Genomic DNA, 24,502 nt, shown 5'->3' with positions numbered 1-24,502 from the left:
TGACTACTGTTACAGCTTGCCAAAAGGTGGAATAGTACTACAATTTGAAAATAAAAGTAAAAGGCAAGTTGCCCAACAAAAGTGGCTAGATCAAGTATTCGGAGACAAGTAAAGTATCCACCCACCAACCAACAAACAAGAAAAAGTCGACGTCATCAGAAACATAGACCCAAGGCTTTCAGAGAAAAGTATTGCTACTTTATTGCAAGAAAGGAATTGTGGTGCTGTGTCTGTGAAAATGTGCTTTCATTGATTAGGCGGAAGGCCAATGCCTAGAGCAAAATAGACAAAGTACAACAGCTGAAAATTCAAAAGTTAATGTAAACCTGAAGATTGTAGCCTTAAACTGTCAAGCATTTTCAACAGCGAAGAAAGATTTAAATATACTAGTTGATAATTTTGAAGTTTATATTTTGTGCTTCTGTGAAATATGGGAATCTCAGAATGAAAAACTCAATTTCAAGAAATGGTCCATTCAATCTAAAGTCCGAACTGAAAAACAGCATGGAGGCATTGCAATCTTAGCCAAACAGTCTGAACATTTAATAAAATAAAAAAAAAAGATTTAGGAAAGACGATGTTGAAGCCATTTTCTCGCTGGTTACAATGCATAATAGTAAACAATTCTTACTTGCATCATGTTACATTCCACCATCTGAAGCCGAACATTCAAAACGATGTTTGGATATGATGGCACCAATCAAACAGACATATAGCAATGTAATAGTTACAGGACACATGAATGCAAAGAGTAAACTGTGAGGCAACATAGTTGAAAACACGACCGGTGATATATTAGAAGCCTTCTTAATGACAAGTAATTTCATTTGTTTAAATGATGGTCTACCTACAGGAAGAAATATTCCCAGTGTTATAAACATGATCCTAGTTACACCTGAGCTAGTAAAGAACATACCCCGATGTGAAACATTAACCCAAGAAAACTTTAGATGTTAAAGCCACTGCCTTAAAGAAAAATAAATTTATAAATATCATGATAATTTTATTATAAATTATTGGGCATCTTAAAATCACTTCCATAACAGCATTTTATCTTTACATGTGTCTATTTACAGCAGTATGACATCCATGCTTTCATCTAGACCCTCATAGAAACGAATAACTGAATGACATTTTTTTGACAAACATGCATATGCGAAGTTGTTGTCCACCGAAAATTTTTTTATTTCTAAACAGTCAAAATATATGTTTTTTATTATTTAAATGGCGTTTTATGTTTCTTGAACATATGCAGGGATTTCAATAAGTTGAAGACGGCAGATGAAGTAGAAGGGGAAAATTATCATTTTTTACTTAAAGCGAGTATATTATTTGATTTCAATGTCAACATTGTATTCTCTCCTTCCTAACCCAACATGTTAATATGACCGTAGAATGTTAAATAAAATTAATTCACAATCCTCATATGCTACCATAAATCAAATTATGCAAAAAAAATGGGTGCGAAAACAAATTTGGGTACGAACAAAAATTTGGGTACGAAAAAAAATTGGGTACGAACAAAAATTTGGGTACGAAAAAAAATTTGGATACGAAAAAATGGGTGCGAAACAAATTGGGTAAGACAAATTTTGGGTACGAAAAAAAAATTGGGGGTACGGGGAAGTAGTACCCGTGGGAAACTTGACACATTCAGCGAAACTGGGAGGCGGGTTACATTCTCGATCAAATATAACAAGAAATATCTTTAAACAGATATTCGACGTGTATTTTCTGTACCACTTATATTAAAAAAACGTTATGTTACAGTAAAACGTTTGTGGGTTATAACATTACGTTACGTAGCAGATATATTCAAAACTTGACATGCTATTTAATTATACCATGCCCTTTTTTTTCACATGTTCATCATACCAAACTATATATTTACATAATATTACATTATATTCGTTGTTTCCTTTCCTAAGCTTATGATGTTTTGTGTACGGACGTGATTACACATGCCCATGTGCATGAACATATAATTTTTCTCTTTTGATTATTGTTTTTTTTTCTAATTCAATAAGCTTATGCATGTTTGTTTGTTAAGTGCGGCAATAATTTCATGATGATTCCCAAAAGTACGTATGAGCACATAGTCGAATACGACTTGAATACGTGAGTTCGCCCATGAACACATGGTAAGGTTAACTCAATCTCCACGATATGACCTAATATGTGTTTAAAACAGCAAACAATATCCAACAAACGAATGAATTATCAAGCATAGTATGTACACTGATGTGGCTCTGTAATTTCTGTTTTAAAAGTTTATTAAATATGCAAAATGAGAGAGCACGCAGAAGAGCGAGTTTCATAGATGTCGTACGGCTATTATGCTATTTATATACCATCCTCGCTATATCGTTTACAAATGGCAGGTTCGAAATAATTCGTTTTCTGTACACTCATGATCGCATTAAACGTAAATTATACACGTTTTCATTCGCAATTTATTTTCAGAATCACGACAAATGTCAAATACAATACAGACAATGCATAGTTGTTTAATTGATCTATACACATATAATTGATTGAATATTACTGATTGAAAATAAACGTTTTCAAACTATTATTAAATCGTTTTCCCAGAATATGTCCTATTTATAGCTGAGCTTCCTTTACCTTTATAAATGATAATAAGCGAGGTATGCCTATTAGAAAAATCGAGCTATCTCAATCGGACTGGCTCGGTCTTTTACAATGGTCGCCATTGTGAAGAATTGTTTCATGGTATGATAACTTAGACAAGCTGCTTCGCAGCATCGTCAACCAGTTAAAATTAGCTAAAATACTGAACAGTTCAATCGAAATAACGTTAAATTTGGTGAATAAACGTGTTCCTCGTGGATTACAACCGCAACTTACCCTAGTATTGCTCATGATCACAGGCAAAACTGCTTTCAGAGTGAATGGTAAATGCGTCAAGAATTCTGACAAGTAAACAGTAGGGTGTCGTTATTGAAATACCGCGAGAATACTGCGATAATACAGATGCCGACTATAAAGTTATAAACAAATAATTTGTTTAAACAAGCGTTTGAGATTTGTTAGGATAATAATAACAATAATCTATCGAAAAGATAAAAGCAAATAAATTCGAAAGAAATCGGAGATCTAGGCAATACATTTTAGACGGATTATGTTTACCAAAATTGTGTTTGGTAAAACTGTCACTTTATCTAGTGAAACAGTCTATGGCTCATACCCACTGAAGGCCGGGTAAAAGGAAACCAACGGGGGCAGAACATGGGACAATATGAGTAATCAGGGGAGATAATAAGGTAATTACTTAATTCTGAAACGGTCTATATGTAGCGGAGAAAAACATATAATGCGAGAATATTTAGTATTTTCACCATTATGATGTCATTTGTACACTTTTTTCCTGAGGTATGTATTTACATGTGTTTTAGCATATGTCAAAGTGTTTTTGAATTTTTAAGGTCATAAATCGCATCTTGAAAATATATGTCGCGTGGCTATTTTTTTTTAGATGCATCCCCTATGTCTATTGTTTGTTTAAATTTCCATATGTATAAAGTGGTCAACGCCAGCTACGCGGGCTTTTGCCCGTAATAAGCCAACAGTCTGTTACCCTAAAAAAACGGTATAAAATGATTGTTTACATTATTCAGCAAACAAGTGCGCTAAAATGGCATTCCTTCAATTGAAGAAATTAATCAATTCATATTGTGATGGCTGTAAGCTGAACTCGTCATTAAAACTTTAAGTATTTTGCCGCATGTCATTGCGATAAACGTAAGCAATACATCAAAATACATACACATTGTACAGCGTTATTGTATATCAAGAATACACAATATAAGCATAATTCACATCACGAAAGGGAAGCGTCAAATACATAAATTATTGTTAGAATATCCTGTTGGGATATTAAAGGGGCCTTTTCACGGATTTTTGCATGTATTGAAGTTTGTCATTAAATGCTTTGTATTGATAAATGTAAACATTGGATCTAAAAAGCTCCAGTTAAAAAAAAGAGAAAAAAAAGACAAAAAAAAGACAAAAATATAAGTAACCCTCAACTGGGCTCGAACCACTGACCCCTGGAGTCCTGGAGTAAAAGCCTACCACTTAGACGACACGGCCCTCCGTGCTCATACAATGAGGGAGGTATTTTATACTTTACATAAGCAATCCTCGTAGTTTTACAAAATATAACGACAACAACAGAACATTTCGCGTTGCAATGCTTTATAATTTTCAGATTTTTACATCGTAAAAAGATGCATAAAATTGGTATTTTAGAGCATGGTTAATGTTAAGTATTACTGTTTCTTCAAAAATATCATAACAAAAACGAAAATGTGCGAATCTGAAACAACATTTTTTAATGTTGTCAATTTAGCAAAACGTGAAATGGCCCCTTTAAGGAAAAACACGCACACAAAATTAGTCGCAAACATCAAGGAACAGATTCCTGTTTGAGAGAATACAAATTTTCAAAACTTGTTTTTAAAACTAAAAACTCAATTTTAATTTGGTATTATTATTGTGATACATGATTTATATATGCGAATGTAAATAAGTAAAATGTTGTTTTTTTCATCTATTACAATATAAACTATTCCTCCCAACTTTACAAGGATGCATGCATTTGGGTAGAAAACTATGATGCCCTTGATATTTTGTGCGAAGGGACAATCGCTTGTCTTTTTTTAAGCGGTGCATGTATACCCATTGAAAACTCTGTTGGAACTGGTGTTATGTTGCAAGTGACACTCGTTTAACGTAACGGCTACGGCGAGTCCTTTGGTTTCAGTGGTATTGATATGTCCCTTGACAGCTTTTCAGTCATTGGTTTTAGGTAACCATCGTCCTTCCTGCTAGTTGTGCCCTGTATTGTGGGACGTCAGACTGAAGGCTCGTATTTGTGATATTCTCTGCATCATCATACTCGGTTGAATGCACATAACGGTCTGCTATGCGATCATAATCGCTTCCCATCAGACCACGGTCTGCCAGTGTTTCATACTCTCTCCCCTGCATAATAAGGTAAGTGTGGTCTGGCTCATGTTCATTACGATGCTAGGTTATATAAATATATAGAAGATATTTATCGTTTCGTGTGTGCGCAATTCTTTAAACTATCATCTTTTATGAATAAGTACCAAATTGAATACTATATAATTCAGACATTCACAACCTTGGTATTGGTTGCAATCATTTTAAAAGCGTCTGTTTTACAATTTAAATACTATCAGTTGGCAATGATCATTGAATACTACATTGACGTCATTTTACAGTTTGAGCGAGGAATCGTCTCCAGTCCTGGCTTTTATTTACTCAACCGTGCAAAACAAATCAATTTACATCTTGAGTATTCTAATATTTGAATATTTCAGTTTTTAGAAAGAATCAGTCAATTATGTATAGTGGCCATTACACTAACACATTATTTGGTTTACATGACGGCCTGGGCGAAAGACTGATCATTTTATCGTTTCAGAATGAAGATTTTAAAATAGGAATTTAAACAAACACATTTTCTTCGATCTTTTGCTCACTCTCTCGTTGTTTGCTAGGTAATCGCTAATATTTTAAATATACATTGTATTGTAGCGATCACCTAGCAAAAAGGTCGGCATGCAACAAAGGAGTAAGCAAAAGATTAAGGAAACGTGGCTCACTTTATCTATATTCGTCTTTCCCAAATATCTTGTTGTTTTAATAATTGTACACTTGTGTTGTATCATCAACATTACAGATCGTCTAGAGCAATATGGTATAAATAACAGTGTTTATATTAAGGCGTTGAAACGTACAGCATCTATCTGAGAGGGAACGCCTTGCGTCATGTGCTGGGGGTCTGTCATCGGATAGCTGGGTGTATTACGCCTCCTGCGTCTTCTTTTACAAAGGTTAAATGTAAATTATATAATTATAATTACATATAAATACATAAACACATCAATAAATAAATACATTTTAATAATAATGTATTAAGTAATTAAAAATAAATATATCGATACATAATTTGAAATCACTTATAAAACAAAACAAATTTGCACAACAAAGTGAATGAAAAAGCATATATGTTCTGGAAAAAGTTACAAATTAAAATGACTTTCCAAGTTTATAACCAGCAGCTATCAAACTTCTTGACACTTCCAAGGCAACCCGATGCTTAAGATACCATTGATGCCTCTAGGAACAAAAAGTAATGGTCGAAATCATCCGTCGTAAGAAAATGAAGGAGAGACACACATTATCCCTTATGAATTTGTCCCGCATTCCCCACACACAAATAAGTTGAAAAGGTTTATTGGGTCTGATAAATACGTGAAGATGATGGGGCAAGTTGAGAACTTTCAAACCATACCTATTTTAAGATAAGCAAATGTAATCAGACACTCTAATTTCTACGCACGTACACAATGAGAATGTATATATAATACCTGTGTAATGAACGATTGCTCGAATAATCATGCATGTATTGTCGTACATCACATTATGTATAATAATTGAATTGCATTGGATGTATTAAGTGAACTCGTATACAGTAAACCATTTACATTTTTTTTCAGTATATATTATTTCACATTGAACAAAAATGTAATATTGGCAAGTAATGTTTAAGCTTACTTCTTTGTTATGATGACAATAACTGCTGCAGTGATGACAACCAACACAAAGAAGCCGAGCACAATGCCGATGTACACAAATTTCAACGATTCCGTAGTCGATGAGGCAGTTGATTTTGATTCCGGCGATTGAGATGTTGACGCCTCTACATTGTAATTGGAACAATAAAGCAGTTCATATTGCTGCATAAGTAAAACAATTTCTCTCAGGCTTGACTAGTGCCTGTCTATGGAGCACGTTTTTTGTTTCTTATTTTGCAAAAAAAAAAACCTAAAAATAATTACATTTGTAACCAGGCCTATTGCCAAGCAATATATGTCTGCCCTACCGGCTCCACCATTGTCAGATAAAAAAAAATAATTTGTTGCCATAGCAACCAAAATTTTCGACGTAGGAACAAAATGAAATGACGTGCATAATGTCCTTTCTGCCATCTATCCATGTTTCAAGTTTCATGAAAAAATATGACGAACTTTAAAAGTTATCGCAGGATCCAGAAAAGTGTGACAGACAGACAGACAGACAGGCAGGCAGGCAGGCAGGCAGGCAGGCAGGCAGGCAGGCAGGCAGGCAGGCAGGCAGGCAGGCAGGCAGGCAGGCAGGCAGGCAGGCAGGCAGGCAGGCAGGCAGACAGACAGACAGACACACAGACACACAGAGCGCAAACCATAAGTCCCCTCCGGTGAAACCGGTAGGGGACAACAAGCTAACAGAGGAACAAATGTGATGGAGGCAGTTGAAGAATAAGTAACCGATCTCGTAATGGACTGTTTGATGGCATACCGTCAGTTTAATAAAGAAATCACAACGCTGCATGGTTGATGTTATTTCGTCATTAACAATATCTTGGTCTTTTTTTCATAACGGAGTAACTATTGAAAATTTAATGCAAAGACAACTTTTTTTTAAAGAAAACAATGGGTAAATATATTTCACTTAATACATTTGAATTTTGGAACTCAAGAAACATCAAAAGAAATTTTTTAGACAGGTGCTCGATGTTCCTTACAATACAACTTTTTGTAGAGGTGGGTGGAGTTAGGTTGAGGGAAAGGGTATGCATGAATATGTATCCGTACACATCGAGCTAAGAACCCTTGGCAGTACGTTAACGATCGCTTGTAGAATTTCGAAAAACATTTTATTTTTTGATGCGCAAGTGGCTTAATCAACGCTACCATTAGTTGCTGTGGAAACTTGTGACGTCACAAACTCTGAGGTAGCCGCTGATAATGTCACGGGTTTGCTCGTTGATGTCGGATCGTAGTGTGGCACATTTGATAATTGTCCGTTGTATTGTATAGTGTCGCGAACAATTGCTGAAAAAGTGAAAGAACAATTCATCATCATCATCATCATCATCATCATCATCATCATCATCATCATCATCATCATCATCAACTTCGTCATCGAAGTGGTTGTAGTAGTATAATTAGTAGTCGTTGTTACCGTCATCATCAACATCATCATCATCACCATCATCATCATCATCATCACCATCATCATCATAATCATCATCATCATCATCATCATCATCATCATCATCATCATCAACTTCATCATCGAAGTGGTTGTAGTTGTATAGTTAGTAGTCGTTGTTCCCGTCATCATCATCATCAACATCATCATCATAATCATCATCATCATCATCATCATCATCTTGGTAATCGAAGTAGTTGTAGTTGTATAATTAGTAGTCGTTGTTCCCGTCATCATCATCATCATCATCATCATCATCATCATCATCATCATCATCATCATCATCATCATCATCATCATCATCATCATCATCATCATCATCATCATCATAATCGTCATCATAATCATCATCATCATCATCATCATCATCATCTTGGTCATCGAAGTAGTTGTAGTAGTAGTAGTAGTCGTTGTTCCCGTTATCATTATAATCATCTACTTCATCATACTTCTAGTACTACAACTACGTCTACTATTACTACTACTACTTCTAATACTACTACAACTACTGCTACCACTACTACAACAACAACAACAACTACTACTACTACTACTACTACTACTACTACTACTACTACTTCTACTACTACTACTACTACTACTACTACTACTACAACAACAACTACTACTACTACTACTACTACTACTACTACTACTACTACTACTACTACTACTACTACTATTACTACTACTACTACTACTACTACTACTTCTATTACTACTACTACTACTACTACTACTACTACTACTACTACAACTACTACTACTACGACGACTACTACTACTTCTACTACCACTAATACAACTACTACTACTACTACTACTACTACTACTACTACTACTACTACTACTACTACTACTACTACTACTATTTCTGCTTCTTCTACTGCTACTACTACTTTTACTTCTGCTACCACTACTATTACTTCTACTACTACTACTTCTACTACTACTACTACTACTACTACTACTACTACTACTACTACTACTACTACTACTTCTACTACTACTACTACTACTACTACTACTACTACTACTACTACTACTACTACTACTACTACTACTACTGCTCATTGGGTCATTGTCGACCTGAAATGGCTTGAAGTCACCCTGGGGTGACTAGAAGCCGATTCATGTCACCCTGGGGTGACTACAAGCCGATTCTAGTCACCCGGTCGGCTTGAAGTCACCCCAGAGTGACATGAATCGGCTTGAAGTCACCCTCGGGTGACAAGAATCGGCCTCTAGTCACCCCCGCGTAACTTCAAGCCATTTCATGTCGACAATGACCCAATGCGCTATGCTCATTGGGTCATTGTCGACCTGAAATGGCTTGAAGACACCCGGGGTCGACTAGAAGCCGATTCTTGTCACCCTGAGGTGACTTCAAGCCGATTCTAGTCACCCGGTCGGCTTGAAGTCACCCCAGGGTGACATAAATCGGCTTGAAGTCACCATAGGGTGACAAGAATCGGCTCACCATAACATCAAACACCTCATTACCATTCCCAACACCCATTTCAAAAAAATTCCAATAAACAACTCGAAAAAAAAGCAGCTAAAAAATAAACAACTTTTTAACGTTACAATTTATGCGCCGTTATTCACCTACTCGGACATAAGCACGTGAAGAAAAAAATAAGCAATAAAGCCGAAAAACGTTTTAGATAAAATAATGAATTATTTCTACTCACCGTTAACACAAATGGACGCATAGCTTTCTGTACAGTTGTCTTTTCGCAATGCGCCATCTGCGTTGAGAAGAAAACAACGTGTTGTTAGGTTTTCCGCTGGAAAACACAAAAAAACGTTATACAGCATATGATCAAAATATTTATATCTACAAATACACAGTAACAAGTATCTTAAGTGTTTCTCGCGGCTTTCATTGCAAGCAAGCATATTTTGAAGTCTCCCCCCCCCCCTGTGCTTTTCAAAGTTGTAGTAGTAGTAATAGTAGTTGCTATTAGAAGTATCTGAAAACATAAATCTCATAAAATATATAAAAACCAAATATTTTTTTTCTTGATCTTTAACTTGAGGGACTCAACGAACCTCGGACTTCCAACTGAGCCAAATGCGCAGCTGGTTAATACTTCCACTACATTGGAAACATTACATACAAATAAACATGTACTTACAGTTAAGAAATGTTCCGACTTCCAGACCTTTTGTCCAAAACGCGAAATTAATTATATCCGAGCTTATTGGAAACTTGTGAAGGTTAGTGTGGTTCACAGACAGCAATTCCATATGATATCCACTGCTATTATTCTGACAAAGTGATAGTGCTTGCTCAAAGTTAAAACTTTGATAGTATTCATCAAACGTGTTTCCTATTAAGTTAAAGAACACCGTGTCATCAAAGTCGCTAAAAAATATTATAATTCCGTTATAACGAAATTAATTATATGAATTAATTATATTAACTAACTATATTATATACATGTATATGTATATATATGGGTTAATAAAAGACATACCCATTCAACATAATACATTCAATGTGAATGAGCCATTCATCGGTAAAATGACATTGAATTTAAATTGTACATTTAAAATAAATGTGATTTAGCATTAAAACAGCGTACTGAACAACAAAATGTCACATGGAGCCAGACTATAAGAAATTATGAATCAAGGCGCTGAAAAAGTAAGTAGCCAAAAAGTTGTACAAAAAAATATAATAAACAGTTGTCCCAATTAATTTATAATTGATTTGAAAAAAGAAATGTATGCAATCTCATTTTATGCATGACTCACATTTAGCTATGTATTGTTATTTTTAAAATCACTTACCGCGCACACAACGAACAGAGGCGGTCATATTGTTCTGTAATTGGTCGAACGTGAAGATTTTAACTGTAACGAAATTAAGATTTAATAGTTTACACGTACAAGCAACAATGGAAAAGTTAGGGGTTATGCCAATATGGCAAGTTTTTGAATTGATGTGCAATTATATAACATATCCTTCTTATCGTAAACTACCAACTTTCAACCCGGACTAAAAGTAAACAAGGGAGTCATGATGGCCTTGTGCGCTCTTCTGATTTAAAGCACACTAATTGCTTGAGACTTGACCAGAACGATGCCTTCATATTGTCAAAATTACATTCTGACCAAGTTTCATCAATACTGATTCATAAATGTGGCCCTTAAGAGGTATCATGTGGTTATTGTAATATTATATCTGGTGACCTTCAGATATCTTCATAAGTATGGCATCTATAGTGACACTAATATTTTCTAACATTTTACATGGTGATCTAGTTTAAGGACTCACGTTACCCAGATACAAACTCATTTTGACCCAAAACATTCTGACCAAATTTGATAACGATTGAGTCATAAATGGGGCCTCAAGAGTTGTAACAATATTGTTTGCTAAGATTAAAACTGCCAGTTTAGTCAAAATTGAGTCATCAATATGGTAACAAGGCTTTCCTAACATTTGACCTGGTGAGCTACGTTTTGGACGTACGCGACCCAGATTACAACTTGGTCAAGATTAAGTCAAGATAAAAATTCTAAGCAAGTGTCATTAAGATAGAGTTATAAATATGGCCTCTAAAGTGATAACAAGTTTTTTTTAAAGATATGACCTCTTGAGATTGTTTTTAAACATAGGTTAGCCAGATCTGAATTAGGCTTAGATATTGTCTAAACAAATATTCTGACTAAGTTTCATTATCATTGAGTTTTTAAATGTGGCCTTTATAATGATAACAAAGTGTTTCTACGGTTTTACCAGGTGATCTATGATTTGGACTCATGTGAATCAGAATAAACATTCTTACCAAATTTTATCAAAATTTGATAACGAATATGGCCTCTGGGGTGGTAACGATCAACGACGGGCACCGGACATAGGGATATAACGATAGCTCACCTAAAAAGGCTAATGGAAGTCTAATAAAATACTTGAACATATACAACCACACAGAATGACGACGACCATTACCAAAATATATTATATCAGGTAAACGATAAGACATTAATTTTTCAACTGTTTGAAAAATGAAACAGAATTTAAAAATGGTTTTCAGAAATCTTTCGTGATGGATTTACTTTGTGTACTCTGCAAGCAACAAGAAAGTAAATAAATAAGTACTTGCGTTCGCTGCGCTTTGGTAAAATTGCGACCTGGCGCAAAAAGACAAATATATCTGTATACCTACAAACAGTAAGTAAAATTTCTTTGACATAGACAAATGCATTCACATAATTACTTTTTTCATATTAAAGCAACGGCTCTGTTGTGAGGAAAAAGGCTCCTTACATACAATAGAGCAGTCGTTACCATTCGTCTGACACTATTCACCAGTAATGTAATTAACATTCACCTTAAATCTCAACCTCGTCACTTGAAGGAAATACCCCAAACTTTCTTAATTGCTTCACCAATAATGTTATCGCTCTCCTTTGCCATGTTTAATTTTTCAAATATTCAAAAAAAGTAATACCTGTGTTTCGGACCTTTGCTTCGAAGCCATAGAGCCAAACGGGATATGTAACATTAATGTTACGTGTTCCATCCCTCCACATCCGCCAGCTCAGCATGGCCATATTGTTCTGTCGACATGTCATGTATCCGTCATACCACGGGTCCGGTGGGTTGACTATAATATGGGCCTCTTAAAAAAACAACAATGACTGAATGCATTGTTCGTTCGTTAGTTCCGCGATGTGTTCCTTTAAGCCAGGCTTAATACGTTCCAATATTTTGCCAACTTACATTTATATATTGAGAGCCGCCTGTTTTGTAACAATATACAATCATGTGCGTTATAAAACACCTTATTTTTCTATGGCAATAGTAAGTTTGGTTGACACCATTATATGTTGACACACTTGTTTGGCGCCAACTTATTTTGCCATACACACGACGCAATCATGAATTTTTAGACATTCTAATAATTTGTAAGATACCATCATACTCTGGTCACCTCACTCTTGTCGTTATCGCACACGAACAGTATTTCAGAGTAGGTAATAACATAATTTTCCAGATACCAATTATTCAAAGAGGGAAATCACATGATCATCTTAAGGTCTATATTGCGACGTCCATGTCGAGACAGGTATTTTCCGTCGTTTTATAATCTTTATAAAAAATTTTTAATTTCACTCACTTTCCAGCCATAACATCAAGAAAGTGACTATTTCGTATTAATATTCGTACTATATGTCGACCTTATCCGCTACGTAATTTCGTTGTGAGATCACAAAATTCCAGCTCTCGCTAACAAAATTCATATCGAGCAGAGGAAATCGATATATTAACCGAATATCAACACAAAATAAATGCTAATCACTTTCTTACTGGTATCGCTGGAAAGTGTACAGCATTTAAAAATCAAACACAAGTAATAAAGGGTTTAAACAGGCGAAAAATACCTGTATCGGCACGGACGTCGCCATCTTGATCGTGACGTTATAACCCATTGGTCCTAATATTTCATCGTATGCTATATTTGAATCAGATTGCGTTATAACTTTCCAATAATATTTTTCAAATATAAGCCTACCCCAGCTTAATTTTCGTCCATCTTCCTGTTAGTAATGTTATTGGGTTTTCCATAATAGCAGATTTTGTATTCAACTGGTATAGTCTAGTAGGAACGTAGGTCCACTGTGCATGATTGGAAGTTTTTTTTCTAATAGGATAATGATGTTCTACATTGTCTTGGGTAAACAAAATTGTTTCCCAAGAAATTGTATGTTCCCGCGGGGTCTAAATTCAAGATGGCCGACAAAAAACTAGGAAATACCGTGTTTTCGCAAATGACACAGGCAACATATATTTCCATGATTTTGGGACGCTTTTTAATTTTAGAAATATATAACATATTAATCTTATTAATAAACAGATATTATGGTGAAATATTGAACATTTCATTACAAACTTACTATATCAATTAAAAATGGGTACACAAAAACATGTTTTTCGCTGATATGACATGCTTCAATTTGTACATGAAAAACAGTTTGGATACAATTATCCTAGATTTATACAAACCTATGGGACTTAGAAATATAATAATATAAAATTTCATTTGAATATGATAAATTATTGTGATAAATAAGACCGGAAAGTGGGTGGATTAAATTACATATATGGAGAAAAAAGCTGAAGTACATATTAATTTTTAAATATTTTGAGATATACTAGCCTTTTTAACTTGTTATGTTTATGTATTTGGATCTTTTTGATCCTTTAAATGCATGCACATTGTTTTTAAACTTATTATACATTTCTCATAATTATAATAGTAAAAGAAAAGATAAACTAAACCATTCATCAACAAAGGGTATACAAAGCTCTCACATTGAGCTTTAGCAGAAACAGGGGCTCACGCTGCAAGATTGGAAGGTTTTTTTTTTAATATGCTGATGAAACTCTACATTGTCTTGGTAAAAAAATATTTTTGTTCCCACAACATTTTTTTTCAAATAAGGTATAAATCCAAAATGGCCTCCCACAAATCAATTTATTCATTTCATAATTCACAATGTGAGAAAACGCAACATGACCAAAACCAAATCGATATCCGTATGTATATATATATATACCGGTACATTAAATTTTACAAAACGGGTCAGAAAACGCTTGCTATGCAATTAATAATTATTTTTCGGCACTTTTTGGAACATGTTCAAAGCAAATATTCCATCTTAATTTTAAACAGAAGTTGATCTCGACTGGCTTTTACAGTTTTGAACAACCGTAGCCTCCAAGCTGATCACACACAATAATGGTGCTCATGAACTCATTCGGATAACTAAGACAGCTGTTGATGAAAGGCGCCGCTTCTTTTAAGCGATGCATTAATAATCAAGCCAATAATACTTCCAAGGCGTCGCTTAGTTTTGGAGTTTTTTAATAATGCAGAAATCAATGAGATGAGTAGATTTGTATGTGTTTGTTTTCAACATTTAACACCTTACTTTCAAAATCGGGCAATCTAGTGGTGTAGTGTGTTTCAGCGAAGATTCATTCATCCTTGAAGTGCATACAAATATTGAATTGCAAACCATGTTTAGTATCAAAAATGAAATCGTACATATGCTTTCAAAATATACGACTTGTAGCGTAAATAAACCATGTGGTTTTGGGCGATCTACTAAAAATTCTTTTTCATTTTTCCCCCAAATTACGAGCCCATGCAACATTTTCTATAATAGTAATTTTACGTTGTTAAATCACCGTTTGTACGTATTATGTTACAGGATTTTCACTATCGTCTTAATGTGTATGTTCTTTTTTCAAATATTTGTATTCAGCCGAGTATGTCTTTTGCCATACAGCTTATGAAAACAATTTATTATGACAATACTGCTTTGCATGATTATAACTATTCTTTATAATAGATAAGAAAAGGCAACGCTACACACTTTTTGGCAACGTCGTTCAACCGGGTCTTTATTGAATTTTATGCATAATTTAGAGAACCATTTTTCAATTAAAGTAAAAAAACACATTCCACTTTGTATTAATAAGGGATTAATCAAGCGTATTGTTTATGAAACAAAGACTGTTACTCTAGAGAGGTTGATTGAGCATGTAAATTTCGTAAGGCTAATTTCTTCGAACAATATTTAACAAATCATTGACTTTCCGACTGTCAATTTATTTCTTCAAACTCTTTAATACATAAGATAAGATTTATTAAAGTCTCATCATTATGTACCTAGTAAAACATATATAAAATAGCTTTAAAACATAGTACATAAATGCCACTCACAATTGAGTTATAAGAGACTATTCATATTCTAAAAATACAAGTCTACGTCAATAGCTAAAACGTAATGAACATACTTCACTACTACAAATGAGAATGTTGTTCAAGTTTTCAACTTCAAATATCGGTTTTAATTAATACAAAATATATAAGAGTAAGATAAATATTAGATCTAATTGCTATGGGTGTTATAAAGATGTCATTTTGCAAATCTAGTGCCAATATAATTTCTAATTATTGGAGCAGAAAATTGAATATAATTAAAGTTGCCCAAATACAAATTGTGAAGAAGTGAAATGTCTGCAAACAAAATTAAGATGATTAAAGGGTGGTTTAGTGAGTATGGTAGTATTATGCAACAAGAAAGAAATCTATTCCACCCCATAAAATTCCTGTTATTCTAGCGTTGACTGTATACCGTCTTATGAGATTTGAAAACTTGATATTTAACACTTATAGCTGTTATAATATAATGTATCATATTATGATAACAGAAGCAGCTACTAGATACTCATATCTATATATCCAGGTAAAACACTCAAAATCATGCAAGAGAAGGGGAATCCCTTCAGTATTTATAAATAGGAAATGCTAAAATTTTCTCTTTAACATTAAGTGTATTATCATACAAAATTGAAAAAAAGACATGTCCATCTTTTAGTGACTGTTTCTTTTATGTGAATAGAATAACAACGAATATCTTATAAATAAAGAAAAAAATAATTAAAAAAAAATACTTACTTAGTTAACATTATTTACACATTTTTTAAATTTAAACAAATTAAAAGATAAAACTCTACAATACAATTTTCGTTGTCTTTCTACTAAAATATGATGGCAGGCTTTGGCAGATAAATACACAAGGTTTTCGTCACTTAACATTCTAACTAAGTTGTCGTCATCTGACATATTATCATTATTTGCAAACATATTATCGAGTGCAAAGACTAGGTCTTTTCTTATATCACTCTATAACGGAAAATCAAACAACACATGCTTTTCATCTTCAACATAATCAGGATAATTAAAACAATTTCTATTTGACACATCAATATTTTCATAGCGACCTGTTTCTATTTTAGTGGCGCAACACCACACTTAAACTCTGTAAAAGCTGATCTATATTGAAATGGCATATTACACATAAGATAGTTTTCTGTACAATACTGTTATTAAAATTTTCTGTACGTTCTTAATTTATTACCACCGTTTCATCTTATAGCATTGTGCCTCTCCAACAATAGCTTCCACTTATTCTTTTCAATATCTAACCATGTCACTTCCAACATTGATATAGTTGGTTTAGCGTTTCCAATTTTATTCTCTAATACATGAGCACTATTAATTTCTGATAAAAGTATCTTCCATCTATAAAAACCATTTTTAACATTGCAAGCTTTGGACCACATATATATAGATTTATTAATTATATTATCATTCATACTCATTACTCTAAAATACTGCCTAAATACTGAAACCCATTGTCTAACAATTGGTGGTTTCCAACCCATCTCTCCACTTACAGCAACATTCGGAGTATACTTTCCAACACCCAAGAAATATCGCATAGCTCTATGGTGCACTGCATTTATGCATGAATATGATCTATCACCCCATATTAGGGCACTGTAATTGATTATGGGCCATACCAATGAATCGTATAGTTTTGTAAATGTAGAGTAGTGAAAACCACCAAATGCCTTACTTTTGGATATAACAAGACCGAGTGCCATTGAAGCAGACATTGCAACATATTTAGCAATTTCATTATAATCTAAATATTCATTCAATACAACACCAAGATACTTGTAGCTTTGAACAATATCCAGCTTCTCGGAATTAAATTTAAATATATGTTCAGTTTTAGAGATACTTCTGGCTCTGAAGTGAACAATATTAGATTCTTCACAATTGACAGTCATTTTATTTTGACTAGATCTACACCAAATAGCTAAAGCATCTAACATGTTTTAAAGGTCCTAGGCATTTCTGCCAACAGAACTATATCGTCAGCATAAAGCAAAATGCAAATTTTTCTTTCTCCAGTACATACACCTTTGTCTTAATTATTCATATACACAACTAGATCATTAATTTACAAGTTGAACAGCATAGGAGATAATGGACACCTTTGTTTTATTTCACATTTTACATCAAACCACGATATATCAAACCCGTTCAGGCGTACACAGCAACTAACATCATTATATAATGATTTTATTGCCTGGAACATTCTGCCCCTTATCTCCACCTGATGATGCAACTTATTCCACAAAGATTGACGTTCTATGAGATCATACGCTTTTCTGAAATCTATAAAAGCAGTACAGGTTTGTAGCTTCTTAAGCTTTCGTGTTTCAATAATACTTGTACTTGATCAATTGTACTTCTACCCTTCATAAAACCATTTTGTTCGTCACATATAGTATTATTACTTTCGGTCCACTTTATCAATCTATTATTTAAAACAGAGCAGTATATTTTATACATTGATGGGGCCAAATGATATGCCTCTGTAGAACAAAGGGTCTTGTGGATCCGATGTGGAGGATTTGGGTACAGGAGTAATAATACTTTTTGACCATGCTGAAGGTACAGTTCCACTTAAGAAACATCTGTTAAAAAGACTATGTAGCAAAGCTAACGCAGAATCATTTTGAGTAGTTCAAATGGTATTTCGTCATATACAGGTGCTTTACCAGATTTAGCATGTAAAATACATTTCAATACCTCATCAATGGATATCATACTATCAAGTTGTGCATTTTCTTGATAATCATTATTATTAGCACCAAAACAGTCTGTATAACTATCAAAGCCATTTGTTGCAGTGTTCATAGGGTTAAGAAAATCTTCAAAATCAGAGCCCCACTTATAAAGAACCGTCTCTGGATTAGTATTAATGGAACCATCAGGCATTTTTACTTCAAACGGATTGCGTTTTAACCGTTTACTTTCAATACCAATAATTCCAATACTTTTCCAAAACCTTCTAGAGTTAGAGAATAATGCCGCCTCAAGTTCAGACTGGGCTTGATAGACATATTACCTCTATGCTTTTTGAACACTGCTATCAAATAACTTTCTTTTCTGTACATAAACATGTTAAAGGGTTTGCCTATTACCATCTTTACATTTAAGCCACGCTTTTTCGGATGTACATAAGTAATTACATAAGCATTTGAGGTGCTCAGACCACCATGGTTTGCTAACTCTAAATTTCTTACCAGTTCTTCAGTGAGAAGAAATCTTTACAACTTTTTTTGCTCTAACTTAGAAGACATCTCATTGTGTATGACACTAACAAACTTGCCACAGGCTTCATTTAGACCAACCTGTGAAACCAGTGTACTTTCCAGGTGATTTATAACATCAATCACCTCCCGCTGAACTTCGGGTTTTATACAAAAATTCACGACTTACATTCTTCGTATTATAAAAACACTTTACTATACCCTATTTATATTCCATCTAAGTAATGAATGGTCTGGCATTGTAATTCTACTAAGCTGAGAATACATATTAGTAGAGCTTAAAATATCAGACACCTTCAAAACTTCGAAGTCAGTAAAATCTGATACATTTTCATATGGAATTAAACAATTATCCACCACAGATGCACCTTGAGGTCCTATAAATGTAATTATGTAATTATGTTAATGTAATTAATTGTTATTTTTTCTCTTCCTGCCATTTAAAATACAAACATTTACATAAATTAAAAACTCAATTAAAATATCCCCAAATTGGTTTGAAAAAAAAATCTACTACATCTCTATCTGGTAACTTGTCATTGCCTGGAATGAAATTTGCATTATAAGAACATCTACTGGTAAAATCACCACATAAATACATACAAGTATTTTCTTTCTGATAATGTTCAATTTGACAAAGAAGAGTATCATAGAATCCATTTACATCAATATTTTGTGGGGGCAAATAACAAACACAAGCAAGTATATCATCATATGTGTCATTTTTACATGACAATGAAATCCACAAAATACCTTCAAATGCACAATCAATAATATAACAATCAAAATCTTTTAAAAGCTCATTTTTAATTAAAAATGCAACACCACCTGAACCTGCTTTTTCTCTTTTATGCTTATTACCCCTATTAAAACCAGAAAATGTAAAGCCAACAATATCTAATACCTGATTATCGCGAAGGTGTGTTTCTGCAATGCCTAATATGTCATAATTACAAAATTTTAAACAATGATCTCTCAATTTATGATTATCACTTAAAATGTTCGTGTTCCAGTTTTGAACGTTCCAAAATACATGGCATAATGTGAGCAATGAGCTGCAATAATAATTCGTGAAAATGTGATAACTAACGCGTGGAAAGACTTATCAATTCTTGGATATGAGTACCTAAGTAGTGTAAACAACATAGCTGACTTACAGAAACAACTTTATAAGTCGTTGAAATGATATATAATACATTAATGATTGAGATGACTGGCACGTGGTAACGCCCAATCAGAATACGTGCAGTTTGAAAAGCATTGAAAGGCACGAGGCTATCCTATTCATAACATACAGAGTCATGACAGTTTTCCATGTATCAGTCGTTTTATAAATACGTTTAACAATATACTAGTTTTCTGATTGTCTAGTAATGCCGTTACCACGACCTACTTGTTTCGTTTCTTTTTCATGACTTGTAATGTAGTTACCACGAGTTAGCTATGTCGTTCCCACGACTTACTAACTCATTTTCTCGAGCAAAATATCTTGATCCCAAGACCCAAAAATTTTGTTAATGAGTAATGAAAAATTGAAATTATTTACCAAAGATAAAGTCATGTGGGTATAATATTGTGATATGTCAATCGAATTATGTTTCGTGAATTGTTTCATTGTTTGTTCTTAGCGCAAACTCCTTGGCATTGGCTCCTGTTTTTTTTGAAAATGTAAACATATCTCGTTGGTCGGAAATAAACTAATGTCTAAATTGATGCTACAACTTAAATGTTTTGAAAGCAACTGCTTGATGTAATTACTGATATATTTGGGTGATTTTTTCTTACCACCTGCGAAAAAAGCGATCTGCTGCTGCGATTTTCAACACAACGTTTAAAAGCCCGCACGTTTTCAACTGGGTTGTGATTCTTTGGTTCAAAACAACACGATGTCATTACTTAAAAAGCTGCTCACATTCCCAAATGGAAGGTGATTGTATGTTTTGTTTATTAATGGATAAATGAATATTCGTAGCATCGCAATTTAGTGCCCAATTTTTTAATTAAGGCGAGATCTTTTACAAATAAAAACAACAAGAGTTTGCAACATTTTCAACCACTTCCATTCCCTACAATATGAGCGTCGCAGACAGTTGCAGACAGAAATTAAAAAATGTTTCACAATATCCATATTTGTTCGAAATTCGATTGAAGCCTTAGACGGACAATTAGACCTATAATCTCCCCTGCGTTAGATGAGCAACTGTATGTTACAAGGAAAGGTTTCCATGCGCTCGTTGCATAATGCATATGTGACGCTAACAGCATGTTTTTTAACATTCTGGCACGATACACGAGTTTCACTCAAGACGCATAAAACTATAGGGTCTGACAGGTTAATGAAAACATACATCTATTTTACGTCCCATACCTTTCATTAAATTTTTAATATGTGGTCGCTAAGTGCTGTTCTTAACATCAACATTACAAAAACAGTGTTAACCGCTTGCTGAGCATTATTTTAGTGTTCGATTTGAATTTGAGTGTAAAACTTGTATTGCTGCATAATATTTCTAAATAAGAGATACACATTTAATTCACATTCAACTCTAGCTCTGTATAGCTATTTACAATCTATCAATATTTCCCATTGCATTTTTTAAGAAGAGTCTGGTGAGTTAAATACGTAGAAGTTATGCAACCGACTCCTGGTCCACACATTATTCATCCTCAGGCGCGGAAGAACATCGTAAACTTCAAAATGCAAACACACGCACATACTGTTTGGGTAGCTCACCTGTATTAGATTTAATCTACTAACTTGACTAAATACATTATGTTTGCTATTAACATATAGAGAGGAAATTACACGTTACGAAAACATATAAAAACTTAACAATTAAGTGAAGACTATGAGTTCGTCTCACAATTTTGTATTTTGCAGTGTATCCGTTTGAGTAAAAAGCATTCTCACTTCAACCCCCCCACCCTAAAACACCATACAAACAAAAAAAACTATACCTATATGTAAGCAGTGTTTTGTAAAAATGACACTGTTTCGAAACAAGAATTTTTTTGATGACAATTTAAGTGATTTCTTTAACCAGTGTGTGTCATTTAAGAGATTTTAATACGTTACCTGAACGCATAAAATTATATGATCATTTTTTTTATTTTATATTAACGATACTGTTATGAGTAAGTGGAATGTATATTCTAATAACTTGCACTGTACGTGCACTTATCATTATGCAAATAAATCCGTATATCCGTGAACATAAGATTAAAAACGCTCAATTATCTTAAAATATATCAACATGCACATTAGGCATTTTTTCTTCAGAGTTGTCGTTTGTCCTAACCACTCATCTTTTAATGTATAGCACAATTATGGATCATATTCACATACAATAATATATGATATTATTGCTAAGTGTCTCTGTTGTTAATATACGTAGTTTGTATGTTAATAATATCCAAATAGCTTTTCAGGTCTAAATCATATCAAAGGCAAAAACAACCAGTTTTTTGAGGTGATTTAATGTGTATTTCTTTTTTTATCACATGTATTATAATGGATAAAAACAGTTTATTGTTTTTTAAAAGTATGTTATAAATTGGTTAAATTAAAAAAACTAAGCCAAATTGGTCGAAATTAGATGTTGTTTAAGCCATTTGTGAAAAATATAGTATTTTATATGGTTATGTGAAGCCAACTTTGCAGCCATCTTGGATTTAGACCCAATGTGAGCAATAAGTTTCGTGGCAACAAACATAATATTTTACCCAAGACAATATAGATTATAATCATATATCAGGATATCATTCAAATAAAACCTTCAAATATATCAACATGCAAATTGGGCATTTTACTTTACATTTGTCATTTACCCCACCAACTGTTCTTGTCTTATAAATCCCGATTATTGATCATATTCACATGGAATATTATATTATTATAGTCCTTAGTCTCATTGGCGTGTATATATGTAGTTAGGATGATAATTGCATCTAGATCTCTTCTCATGTACAAAGTGAAACAAAATCATAAGAAAAAACAACATGTTTGTGTACCTATTTTTCATTGATTTAGTTATAATTTTTATTACATATATACGTTTTCACCAAAAACTTTTTTTGTTCAATAAGAATAATATGTTCTCGTTTTCTTAAATAAAAAGGCTTACCTTCATGGAAAATATATGTTGTTTGTGTCATTTGCGTAAAAAAATGTTTTCGATGTTTTTGGCCAGCCATCTTAGATTTAGACTCCCAGGGCACACAAATTTTGTTAGGAACAAAAAATTTCTGTCACCCAAGACGTTGAAGAACACCATCAGCATATTTGAGAAATAACCTTCCAATCATGCACCATGAACCTTAATTTTATTGCATACATTTAGCGTTTACTCTGAATTTACAGTATGGGGATATGCAAGGTTACAAGTTCATTTGCATGTAATAGTATTTGTTTAAGATACAAATCAACACGATTGTATTGTAAACATTGAATAGGACAAATAAATCATATTCTTACTTAATACTTATGAATGTATAAAAAGAATTAACGATCTAATTAACAAGTGCGAAAGTTAGTACCGACATAGAGAACATTTTCAGTTTTAATGAGAGTGACGTCACATTTAATTTGTTTTATACATGTAAAATTCATGATGTCATAGGTAAAAGCGGACCACTCTTTTTCCTAAGACTTTATCACAGTATGGCAAAATGACGATACAAAAGTCAAATACATGTATTCTATTAAAAAAAAACACCGTATACATGCATTCAACAGGTGAAAGAACACAATAGATTAAGAAAATTGTTGAAAATATCGGTCCATTTATGGATAATCATCTATTTAAGTCCTTAAAACAATAAATCGTGTGTAACGCTTTTAATCAATAATTGCGAAAATGCGTATATACAAACATATTATAAACAGCGTTCAAATGGTGAAAAGGTAGTGCACCTCATTTTGCTTCAAATGGTCCCGAATTCGAATCGCAGTCAATGCATGATTTTTTTCTTCAACTCTGTTTTTTTTTTATTGTATTATTATTAAAGGATATTTTAAATATTAAATAATTGTAAGTATTTACAATTAATGGCATTTTAAAAGTTACGAATAAACATATACAAAAGTCGATATAAATACAATTTTGTCTACGTAATAATTACAAATTAAACGTTAAGGACATGTTAGAATCGAAATGATTTTCGTTGCTTCAGTGAATGCCAAAATATCTCATCGATGAATACAAAACTGTTTGTGTACATTAATACACTCGGACTTACCTAAAACTCCCAAAATAAAAGCCAGAAGAAAGCCTGTACACATTGCTTTTCTTTTCGCTTTCATCGCGGCAAACCCAAACATAGAAAGAGTAGACAATGTCCTTACTTCTATCACAAGCATTTATGGTTCTAATATAACATCTTTACTTGATTATTTTCTTCCCGTTTAAGTTTTCT

The 24,502-nt window shown here is 33.3% G+C and overlaps 1 protein-coding gene across 3 annotated transcripts; it reads right to left on the bottom strand.

Annotated features, from left to right (window-relative positions):
• Positions 1 to 1,628: 1,628 nt before the first annotated feature.
• Positions 1,629 to 24,502, bottom strand: LOC127862346 (uncharacterized). 3 transcript variants are annotated; one of them, XM_052401431.1, is made up of 9 exons: positions 24,326 to 24,502; positions 12,555 to 12,725; positions 10,888 to 10,950; positions 10,230 to 10,424; positions 9,783 to 9,878; positions 7,788 to 7,928; positions 6,610 to 6,754; positions 5,790 to 5,874; positions 1,629 to 5,007 (listed from the first exon to the last, which is right to left on the bottom strand). In XM_052401431.1, the coding sequence occupies exons 1-9, from the start codon at positions 24,444 to 24,446 to the stop codon at positions 4,828 to 4,830; spliced, it is 1,197 nt and encodes a 398-aa protein (XP_052257391.1). In that variant the 5' UTR covers positions 24,447 to 24,502; the 3' UTR covers positions 1,629 to 4,827. The 3 variants fall into 3 exon arrangements, with proteins under 3 accessions (XP_052257391.1, XP_052257392.1, XP_052257393.1); XM_052401432.1 differs by lacking the exon at positions 5,790 to 5,874 and having other exon boundaries at positions 4,865 to 5,052; XM_052401433.1 differs by lacking the exon at positions 5,790 to 5,874 and having other exon boundaries at positions 4,871 to 5,007.

This window comes from Dreissena polymorpha, chromosome 16, assembly GCF_020536995.1.
Source record: "Dreissena polymorpha isolate Duluth1 chromosome 16, UMN_Dpol_1.0, whole genome shotgun sequence".
Taxonomy (NCBI): Eukaryota; Metazoa; Mollusca; class Bivalvia; order Myida; family Dreissenidae; genus Dreissena; species Dreissena polymorpha.
The sequence above is the reverse complement of the archived record's forward strand: the minus strand, read 5'-3'. Positions and strand labels throughout refer to the sequence as shown.

What these genes read in the sequence shown, in the direction of transcription:
- LOC127862346 (XM_052401431.1), bottom strand. Translation starts at nt 24,446, where the DNA reads ATGCTTGTGATAGAAGTAAGGACATTGTCTACTCTTTCTATGTTTGGG. An exon ending in CTCTGTTCGTTGTGTGCGCG is followed by an intron (nt 10,425 to 10,887) that starts GTAAGTGATTTT and finishes TTAACTTAATAG; the next exon opens with GAAACACGTTTGATGAATAC. An exon ending in ATTGTCATCATAACAAAGAA is followed by an intron (nt 5,875 to 6,609) that starts GTAAGCTTAAAC and finishes CCTTTGTAAAAG; the next exon opens with AAGACGCAGGAGGCGTAATA.